Below are 11,361 nucleotides of genomic sequence, written 5' to 3'. Positions count from 1 at the left end.
TTTACGCATAAACAGCCCAGGGCGAACGAGTATGACGTCTTTGAGAATAGGCATGTGTTTATCCATATCCAGTTACGAGTAGGTACACCTACTTACTTATTTAAAGTTACACAAAAAATATTAAAAACCATCTACAAAAAAAGTTATGCATGGATTCATAAAAGTTGGATGAATTTGTGACGTTAAGCATAAACACTGGAAATACTAAAGTATGTTATTACTAGAGGCCCGTCCCGGCTGCGCTCGGGTATAACCGCAATAAAAATAAAAAGTCTAAGGTTTCTTTTGTCTCTCTGCCAAACTTCATCAAAATCAGTCCAGTAGTTTTTGGGTGTATTCATTACGAATATAAAAACAAAAAATAAATACGAATATTTTTATAATATGGAAGTATGAATATAGTAGATATCATAAATTATTTCCTATATACCCACACGGAGCATGGTACCTAGCTTCCTCACTTATTGTAAAAAATAGATTTCGACACCAACCGCTGCCAAACCAAATATAACATGAAAATATGAAATATTTACCAGGATTAACTAAGGATGTTTACATATCAAGTTTTTTCGTTGATTTTTTGTACGTCAAAGCTAATAGGTGCAGGAAGGTTACACTTATCAATTGTGAAGCGCACTCGGAAACCAATTCGGTAGAATTCCACCAGCGGATCGATTGCGTGATATTGCACAACCGGATCTCACGGTCGCAGACGAATTGTAAAAGTAACAATTCAATAATTCACGGCCGAAGTTTTCTCTGTTCGGAAAAATAGCGAAAATAATCGACGGGAAAATAATTTGTGACGGCGGTTTTGAACGCTTTCTAGACCGCGCGTTGTCAGCGCGGGCGCAGTGGCCGACCGCAGCCGATCCCGCGCGCGCGTCTCATCTCGGCAAACACTCAATGTTGATATAGTGAACGATATAAAGCACGACACAGATACAAAAAGGTCGCAAACTGTCAGACGCGCGGAACTCGAGTACCCGCTATTGCAAGATCCTTTAGTGAAAGGTTTATAAGTCAACAAAAAACTAGTCGATCAGTACAGTGCAGGCGAGATGCGGCCAGCGGTGATCTGGCTTTCGCTTTTGGCAATCGCGGTTGCCGAAATAGCTGAGGAACCTTGGGTGGAGGAGGAAGCCGACGAACAATACAATGAAGAAGTCGAAACGCACGAGAGAAGCAGACGCGAAGCTTACGTCGAGGAACCTTATGAGGAGCATGTGAGAGTGAAAAGGAGGTGTTATGACGAGGTGGTTCCGGACCGGCACTATAGGGTGCGGCGGTCTGACGAATATGCGAGAGTGCCTCGCCAAGTTCATCAGTATGAAGTCCACGAGTTTACGGACGACGCGTACCCGTCTTCATTGCCTTACGAAGAGATGCTTGCAGCGAGCGCTGAGCATTACCACAGAGTGTATGCTGTACCTGGCGCGCCGGCGCCTGCTCGGTATCTCAGCCCTGATGTGAGTCAAAATGCGGGACAGCCTATTGTGCCTGTGGGACAGCCTATTCAGTTTGCCGCTCCTGATGTGCCTGTTGCTTCCAAACCTCTCCAATACACGTCTCCCCCAAAACCTATCCAATATGCGGCTCCGCCAAAACCAACCCAGTATGTAACTCTACAAAACCCCGTTCAATTTGTGGCTCCGCCCAATGTGCCTCAGCCAGTTAGGTTTGTTGAAAATCCGACTGTGGCGTCTAAACCCGTGAAGTTTGTCACTCCTAACCTGCCTGTAAATGTTGCGCCTAACCCTGTGAATGATCATGTTCAGTTTGTCGCACCCCCAGTCGCTTCTGTGTCTCCTGTAGCCCCTGAGACGCCTGTTCTCGGTCCTGTACCGGTGCAGTCAGCCCCTGTGCCGCAGACGAAGAAGTTGTCCGGAGACCAGTACGGGTCCGCTGCTCAACATCACCATGGTCACCACCACGCGCACGGCGGTGGACACAGTGGCCACGCCGGACATCATGCTAATAGAGGGGGCAAGGTATGCTGTGTTGTGTGCTTTTGTGGGCTTTTTTTGTTTTTATTATAACGAGGAAACATTTTTGTGGTAACATTATAGATTGTATTTGAACCATTTGATTGAATAAGCCTAGGTCTCATTATTTTTGCATTATTCGTAAGATAATTGTATTCTTGTTAGTGTGTGCATTCATACATGTCCCCTGGTACCTACATTCATAGTATGTACATATATATTTTCTTCAATATAATAAAATTATGTTTAATTTAAACTTAATACTTAATTCATTACAAAGGATGATAGCCTTTTATTTTTTTAAGGGGTATACACAAAACTAGTAGGTATAAATAGTAAGTTTAACTTGATAGTTGCATTTCTAAAATGTATTATTTTTACATATAGAATATTATGCTTATACTTTCACGTAAAGGATATTCAAAATGTCTAGCTATTTTCGAATACGTCTGTGTAGTCATCCCGAAATAGATATTTCCCGACACGAACTAAAATTATGCTGGCTACGACATTCGCGAAATATATCATTCAGTACCAAATGAGTAAGTAACATAATTTTTATTACAATAAGCACATTATAAACCTTTTGACGAAAATTTAATTTTTATATGCAAACTCCGGCGTCACGCGAGAATGTAAGTAAGGAAAAATATAATTTAGTTGGTATTTTTACAAGATTTGTTAACTCAGACGTACTATAAGATTTCACTTATTTGTTTATCATAAGAAATTAAATATGCAAGCAGTAAATCACGAGGAGAGTAATCTAATAGAGAATACCCAATAACTTACGATCAGGTGCAAAATAAATGAGTATAAAATCCTAATTCTTCCCGCCGCAATTTCCAGAGTACAAAAGGCTACAAATCCGACCACCACTTAGACAAGGGGGCTAAAGGTCATAAGACTGACGAGGTCCATCGCAAGGAGTACGAGGAAGCGGCTGGCAAGAAACACAAGCATCACGACAACGCTGGACACAAGGGCAGCCACGAGGAAGAAGCGCATGGGCACAGAGGCTCGCACTTTGGAGAGAAGAAGGGACATAAGAAGGGACATAAGACCAAAGGTCAGTAAGCAATTATCATTTTTCATAACTAAACAAAGGCACAGGTGCAATGCATAGCAAAGCCAATAAGTATTTAACTGTATAAAAATAACTGTAATGTACTAAAGAAGCTATACAAACCATTAAAGATATTTTTTTACATTGGTACTATTATTAGGAGCTTATAATATAAATTATGATATACCTATCTTGTACTCTTAGTAAACTAGCAAACATACTAAACCCTGACAATATTCCAGTTCCAGAAATCGTAATAAAATACCTACTTATATGTAGGGTGCTTGGTAACTGACATAAAATATATGAATGATAGCTAGAGGTGAGATTACAATATCTCCGCAATTTAAATAAACTATAATCGAATAAATAAATATTTACCTACATGTCAGTGCATTCGTCTTTCCTACAAATGCAAATATGCAATGTGCAAATATTAGCGATGCGATCACACGCAGAAACAGGGCCTAATAATATTCGAGATACTTGGTTGACATTTCTGTGTACACGAAGTTGTTATAATAAAACTTAAATTATTTTTAGCAGACTGTCAATACGATGGTCAATTGTTTAATTAACCATGATTATCTCGTAATTTCAAACTTTTTAATTACTTTTATGTCATGAAGTCACAATATAAATAATAACAATATTTGGATTCTATTCTATAATTAGTTTAATTCACCACAGTTCACGGTATCTCACGACCATCTAATGAAATGCCGTCGGCAAAAACTGTACCGAAAATAGTACGGTTTGGAAGCGTTTCGTTCTTATTGAATTTCATGGTGTTTACCGCATAATGGTATAAAAAGGTAGGAGCAAATGGAACGCAAATAAATCTTATGTAATATTGATCGCTTTCTCCAACCGCAAATATCGACTTTTCTAGAATTGGCTACGTACGTGCCTTAGGGTTTTGCAATCGGCATAAAAGTTTTTGTAATGTACCTTATTTAAATAAGTAAGTACCTATTTACAGGCAAAATACTTATAATGTTGAGTAATGAAATGGTTTCGTGTTACTGGCCTCCAACAGAGCTTACAATGGAATAAAGAAAATAATCTTAATACAAATAAACATAATGCACAACACGTAAATTGAATCCCATTCAACAAATTATGCTTAGAAAAAAAGAACATTTTTAAATTCAATCAGTTCTCAAGGAACCATAGTCGAGATCAACATCGGGGTAAAATAAGGCACGTATATTCGAATGAAATGAAATTTAATAATATATTACTTAGTTCGACTAGAAAGACTGCTCGGCGGAACTTCATGTGTGAAAACACATTTAAATTAATATTTCTAAATAGTATACTATAAAAAAATCGAAGTAGCTCAACTAGTAAGACTACTTATTCGGCAGATCCTGCGGTAATGAGAAAAATCTTCTACTTCATTGTTCTTTTGCTTAGAAATTATTTTATTGTATAGCTCTTATAGTGGCATAGTGATCCGTGCAAGGTCTCTGGACATTTAGTTTCATATACCTATACTATCTCATAAATGAATTAATATTCTATGTAAAACAATATTTGGGTCACAGATTTTAAAATATTACAGTGATGTGGGTAAAGTCATAACGCGCACGGCAATAAAAACAAACATTTAGAACACCACTGTACCGTGGGAAAAGACTTGATTTATGTGGTATGTCTGTCTGTACAGCATTGTTTGTTATTCTCATTTGGTGTAATTGGTTATTATTATATAGTTTGTTAATAATATAACCAGTGTTGTTTGACTTCAGCTAGATGATCATTAAACATTGATCCGTGGCGTCGTATTGGTTTTTACTAATAAGATTCGCCGAGTCGAGATGCTAAGAAGATAAAAAAGTAGGGAACAGAATAGCTCAATATAACCTATTTTGTGCCTTTCTCCACAACTCAGCCACAAGAAGTCCACTGCTGGACGTAAGAAAAACATAAAATTTGCCCACAAGTACATATACGTGAATACCAAAAATAATCAGAATGCTAGCTTGACTAGTAAAATTAGCAAACTAAATATATGTAAACAACAATTTATAAAATTTGATACAATTATTTCTAGGCTACCACAATAAGTACCACAAGGACGAGTTCCACAAGGAGCACAAGTTCTACGACGACTTCCACAAGAGCGGGGAGCATCACCGCTACGGCAAGTTCAACGCAAAACACGCCTCGAACGAGAGCGGGAAGAAGAAGGCGCACCATGTCAACGCTGGTCATGACTTCGTCGAGAGAGGAAAGAAGGGATACAGGTAGTGATTTATAAGAAGCTGTATATTTTAGAACGTTAGCTCTAGATACTTTAGCAGAAAAAACCCATCGAGTCAACTCTGGACATGACTGCGTCGAGAAGAAGAAGGGATACAGATATTGATTCATTAGAAGTTGTTCGATTTATACGAGACGTGTTTGAGACGTGTGGGAGGGAAGCAAGAAGATGGCGCATCATGTGAATTCCAGATATGAATTCATCGAGGGAAGTTGGTATACAAGTAATGTAGATGAATAATAATAACATCACATATACTATGTTTCCCAGTCAATATCCTTTTGGAAAAAAAATATACAATACAAAACTAGGTTCAAATGTAAAATCTACAAGTATAAAAAAGATCTTATGATCGAAGAACAAAGGAAAATATTGTTAAAATGGTATATGACTTCACGAAAGAAATTACGGGAATACATAGGTATGTAAATATAGAATTTGGCCCTAAAACTATTTTGTGTCGTCATTTGAAGGTATTATTAGATACAGACGTTAGCAGAGTATTGAATGAACGTATGTTGACCTATGGTAGATCAATTTTAAAATATTCTATTTATATTCAATTTTAATGTCTAAATACAACGTATAAAAAGCAATACATCTTTTTTAAATGAAAATAAAATATGATATAATATATAGCATCAATGATTGATGCTAATTTTCACCTACAAAAAAATATAGAACTTTTCATTAGCAAAGAAGGAGCAACACCAAAAGTTCAGTAACAACGGTTCTTTTAAATTGTTAATTATTTGTTCATTTTTCTTTTTCAGAAGTTTGACGCGATTTTTCATTGGTATCTCCATCTTCACGTTATATATTTACGTTCTTGTTCTCATATCGGTGTTGTGTTTCATTCCAGCAACAAGGGCCACTTAGACGAGGACCACACCGGCTATAAGGGAGGTCAGGGTCACGAGGAGCACCATGCCCAGCACTCGCAGCATGGGAAGAAAGGGGGCAAGGAAGGAGGCTCGCAATGGGGATATGAGAAGAAGAACTAATTCAATATTTGACTAAAAGTTGCCAGTGCGCGGTCTGCATTCCCATTTCATATTGTCAACATTTTGTTGGCAGATTTTTTGAATGACAACAATTTGTGTTTGTTCTTAAAGAAGTAACATCTAGAATTAGTTTCGACAACTAACTCGGAAGAAAATATGACAAAAAAGTCAAAATTTAATGGGAATGCTTTCAATAATGTCATCGCATTTGGGAAAATCGAGATGTTGTATCGTGTTCATTTAATTTTATCGATTTATATTCGATACGCCATAGAAATAAAGATTTAGTGATAAGAAGTCGGATAACAGGAGGCTCGATTTTTTCTCAAGACCCAGAGGATGATAATATAATAAGATATGCCAATTCATTTTATAGTGAGGACCTTGTGTTAGAAATAAGTATATTAGTATAGAAACTTAGTTTGTTACAGTCTGTTTCACACCATCATATATCATTTGAATGATTTCCATTCATGTATTGAACAAATAACATTCCGTATTATTAAGATTATATTTTGATCAAAAAATGATACAAGTGAGATCAACATTGTTTGCAAATAGCTTTGAAAAATTTATGTTGTTAATATTTAAAACCTTAATCTAAATTATTGTGTCAATATGACCCTATCCAGAGATTTAAAACGCCTTCGCGGGCTAATCTGTGGTCATAATTTTTTGCAAACTCAAAGCTCATTCTGCTCGTCACGTTTTTCAAGTTATAAAAACCATTCCAACACCATTGCAGTTCAAATGCAATAAATTAATCGGTACAAAAACCTATTGATACTTCTGGTTGCGTAAGCGTGGCGAATCGGTCACTTAGATTGGGTTGGGTTAAGCAAACATGTGGTTTTTGCTTTTTTGCTATCTGTCCTCGTTCAAATTATTTTCTTTATTGTTAAGTTTTTTGTTAACAGTTCTTATTCTATCTAGTTAGACCTAAGATCATTTAGTAAATGATCTAAGAGTTAGACGATATTCACGCAAACTATGTTACCAAATGCATTAATGGGTAGTATTAAGCATTCCTGTTGAACATATTCACACAAAAGTATCTAAATAATATAATGGATACTAACAATAGTAAGGTTTATATGTAAGTTACCATATAAATAAATAAACTGTTTCTTATTTAACTTTTTAATAAGTTAATATTTTGTATATAAGTTTTATATTACGAACGAAAACACAAATCGTTACATTTAAAAAAAAATAATTTTGAATGTTTACTTAAAATTCATTTCCTTGTTTCTTATACTTTACTACTAGAAATAACTCCCCTGATGCAGAAATGCCTAGCATGTCCTATCACCCTATACACATATTCGCTTCCTCAAGACAAAAACTATTGAGTGTCTATTTACTTCAATTATTCTACTTTCATCATTTAGAATATTTATTTACTGTCTCAGTTTGAAAGTTTCTGTAGAGATCGATAGTCATTTTGTTAATTAAAACAAATTTATTTTTGATATGTCACGTTTCATTTATGTCTAATGTCTAAGATACATATTGCAATATGTGAGCACAGCCACGATCGAGTTCAAAATATAATATTTTATGTATATTAAAATTCTAATGTAATATTACTTCATAATTAGGTTTTCTTGTTTGACACATCAACTCATGTATAACGTGTTTTTGGCTTGACTTGTCAATATCGTTCAAGGAAAAATCACTCAAATTCTCATTCGTGGATTCGCTCCAATCCTACACCGAAGTTTCAATAAATGGTAGATAGTGCATTGCTTATAAACAATTTCTAATCATAGCTTTAACTGAAGTGTATATAATATACGCTCAATTAAGTTATCAGTGAAACACAGCCAATTTACAAACTACGGTTTGACATAATACTGTTTGTATCTACGAGAAATTGTTAAGTTAATTGGGGTTTGCACGGGACGATGGCTCCGATCTTGGGGTCCTTGTATTTGACGTAGATAGCGACAGTGTGGTGAGGCCTACGGGGGAAGAACACGCGCTGGCCGTAGACGTCCACAAAATCTGTGTAGTCCATTTCCCACTCCCGCTTCATGCCACACTTCTCGCAGATTCTTGCGCTGTATAATAAAGTTACTTTTGGTCACAGGTCGTCGGACCTGGTGTAGTGGTAACGCCTGTTTGCTACTTGGAGATCCTGGGTTCGATTCCCAGCGCGGGCAAATATTTATACTTGTAGTGACATGTATTTGTCTGCGGTTTTATGTGTATTGTATCTGTATTTTAAATTAAATAATAAAACTTTAATGTAGGTTCTGCTGTCATTTCTGACTAACCGACTGCCTGCAACTCTCTTTGGTATGCTATTGCTATTCTGTTACTGGCTTGAAGTTATTGCGGATTTTTTTAGTGGTAAGTATGACAATTAAGGATGGCGAAGACCGTTCAAAGTGGGAAAAAAGTAGCTGCTGACGCTTTACACTCATGAGAGAGAGAGATAGACGATGATGACTCACGTGTATTGGCTGGAAGCGACAACCTGCACCAGCGGATAACGCAGCTCGTAGGCTTGAAGGAGCGCATTTTGCAGCAGGAGAGTGCCGACCCCTTGCGCCGTTACTTCGGACGCTGTGGTCAGCACTTCTACCTGGGAATATATGTATGATATTATAACAATATTCTCGTTCTGGAGATGATATAGGAAAGTTTCCATGGATTAGATTAGCTCGGGATAAAAATGATTTAATTTTAGGGTTCCGCACCTGTCAAGGATCAAACTTGTTAGTCAACGTGACCATTTGAGACAGAGCCAGGTTATTTAAATGCTGTTGAGAAGTAAATCAACTTCTCAACAGCAACATATACTCGTAACGTACATCATAAATGAAGTCCACATTATATTTCTTGAATAGATTAGGACTCTTGATGCAATGGGCGGTGAAGTACATGCGGTGTCGCTCGGGCTTCGAGGGGGTGAAGTGAGCCCACTCCTCCAGCTCATCAGCATGCCACGGGAACAGCTTGTTGGCGACCAGCACTCCTATCATCTTGCGCTCGCCGGTTCGGGCGATCTTCTCGTAGGCTATGAATCTGTCTCCTGGAATTATTTGTTTTTAAGGTGATCTTTTTTGAACTACAATAAATAATGTTTCAATATGAACTTCTTCAAATATAACCGAATTATTAGCCTTATCTAGTCACTACTACTAGATTACTAGTACTTAGTACTGATATAGACAGACGTATTTATCCCTTATAGGCTAGACAGAGTCTAGAGGGTACTAAAATCGAAAATGTCTGCTTGTGATGCTATTACATCATAGGTTCCAGCTTCAAATTTTAATCCCGCCGTGTTTTTAGATCAACGTGACTGGTTTTAATAGGCCACCACAGGCCATCCAAGGCGAAATATAAGCGCGTATTAGTATTAATTACCCCGGTGTTGCACTTCAAAAAGTAGCTTGCCTGCTTGTAGTGTTGCCACTCTACAGTCAACTTACGATGGTGGTATCGATATTTTTGCTTACTATTGATAATTTCGACTATACAATATATGAGTAGACTGCTGATACCATCGATAGTTGATATCGATAGTCTACTCGGCATCACGTTTCAGTACTATCAATAGTATAGTTCATTATCTATCTAAGCTTTGTGATGGCTAACCCATGCGTCAACTCTTGAACGGGTGCCGCCGGCATTTCTTCTCAGTAGTAGTGGTTCCGAAATACTAGTAGCTTGGCTTTGGTAAATATTAATTAATTTAGAATATGATATGAAAAAGTGCCTGTGAAGTTCAAATTTCAGAATAAATGATTTGATTTATCAATAGCTCTAATCAATTGCTCCTAAATTGCTATCGATAATATGGCCATATTCGATTGACACTATATGTAGTTTGGCAAAGCTTGGTAGTTTAGTTTAGAAATATATTTCAAGTACAAACCTGAATGAGCATACTTGTCGGTGAGTACATCCAAGTACTGTGAGTTGAGACTCATCCACAAGCCCACCACGCTGGGCTCGCGCGGCCAGAAGTGGTTGTACAGGAAGGACCTGATGAACTTCGCGTGGCACTGGTTGCCGCGATCCACCACCACATTGGCGATGTCGAAACACTAACAAAGAAAAAAATATTTACCAAAATTTTACAAAAATGACATTTTTGCCACGCAATGAACGCGTGACAAAAAATGTCCGTGCTGATACTGTTGAGGATAATATCATAATAATATTGTTAACTTTGTAGGTGAAATTCATTTTGCAAGGCTTGATTACCTATAGACAAACATCGGACAGGTGAAACTAAAAAAAAGGCTAGTCGTAAAACCACAGCCGAATGTTCAACATTTTATATTTTTTGGCGGATTTCGGATTTTGAGCCGGTACAGCTGAGAGTGAAACAGTTAATCTTAATAATTATAACATATCGTAAACCATGAGAAGTAGACGTTATTGTAACTGTGTGGTACCTACATATTCTGCTACAGGTACATTTAAATGTAAAGTAATCATAACTGGTTAAAAATTCCACCCCGGATAGAACCCGGCTCGAAGCTACCCGTCACATTCGCCACAGTACCTCACTGAATTGCGATAGACATACTTTGAACTATACATATCGGAACGATGATCTAAAACTCTTAGCTTTGTAAAGTAATAAACGTGGAGTTATTTACTGGTCTCTTGTCTTGAGGAAAGAGGCACGTGTCACAAGGTGAGGGCTTCCTACAACGTATAGGCGCCCGTGTGTTGATCAACGCTTGGCTCAGCAGACTTCGTGAGAGAACACCATTTGAGAACGCCCTAATCATTGTTCCTCTATCCTAGGTTCCATTCTGTTCAACTACTTTACAATTTCCCCCTTTTTGTAAATGAATATTTAGTTTATTTGTGTTTTAACATATTTTTGGTTATTTATTTTACAATTTAGACATATTTCTAATGTGGCATGTGGCATCTTGCTATCATGTCATAGAGATATGTTAAGAAGTTTTGATTACTATCACTATGAAAATAACGTTTAACTGGTATAATGATATCAACACTTTTTACATTAGCGTCTTTAAATAGTTCTTTTGCGTTTGATTTTAA

At 37.0% G+C, this 11,361-nt stretch overlaps 2 protein-coding genes across 3 annotated transcripts; one reads left to right on the top strand and one right to left on the bottom strand.

The window, feature by feature from the left end:
- Positions 1-856: 856 nt before the first annotated feature.
- Positions 857-7,796, top strand: LOC128669095 (histidine-rich glycoprotein-like). Of its 2 annotated transcripts, none has more exons than XM_053743571.1 (4): positions 857-1,991; positions 2,835-3,054; positions 5,111-5,303; positions 6,183-7,796. In XM_053743571.1, the coding sequence occupies exons 1-4, from the start codon at positions 1,062-1,064 to the stop codon at positions 6,322-6,324; spliced, it is 1,485 nt and encodes a 494-aa protein (XP_053599546.1). In that variant the 5' UTR covers positions 857-1,061; the 3' UTR covers positions 6,325-7,796. The 2 variants fall into 2 exon arrangements, with proteins under 2 accessions (XP_053599546.1, XP_053599547.1); XM_053743572.1 differs by having other exon boundaries at positions 923-1,469.
- A 137-nt stretch (positions 7,797-7,933) lies between these two features.
- LOC128669097 (uncharacterized) lies at positions 7,934-11,352 on the bottom strand. Its single transcript, XM_053743578.2, has 5 exons — positions 10,947-11,352; positions 10,214-10,385; positions 9,144-9,364; positions 8,784-8,914; positions 7,934-8,387 (listed from the first exon to the last, which is right to left on the bottom strand). Exons 1-5 carry the CDS (start codon positions 11,079-11,081, stop codon positions 8,204-8,206), a joined length of 843 nt encoding a protein of 280 aa, XP_053599553.1. The 5' UTR covers positions 11,082-11,352; the 3' UTR covers positions 7,934-8,203.
- Positions 11,353-11,361: the final 9 nt, after the last annotated feature.

Source organism: Plodia interpunctella, chromosome 4 (assembly GCF_027563975.2).
Source record: "Plodia interpunctella isolate USDA-ARS_2022_Savannah chromosome 4, ilPloInte3.2, whole genome shotgun sequence".
In the NCBI taxonomy this organism is placed as follows: Eukaryota; Metazoa; Arthropoda; class Insecta; order Lepidoptera; family Pyralidae; genus Plodia; species Plodia interpunctella.
This window is presented reverse-complemented; position numbering and strand designations above follow the sequence as displayed.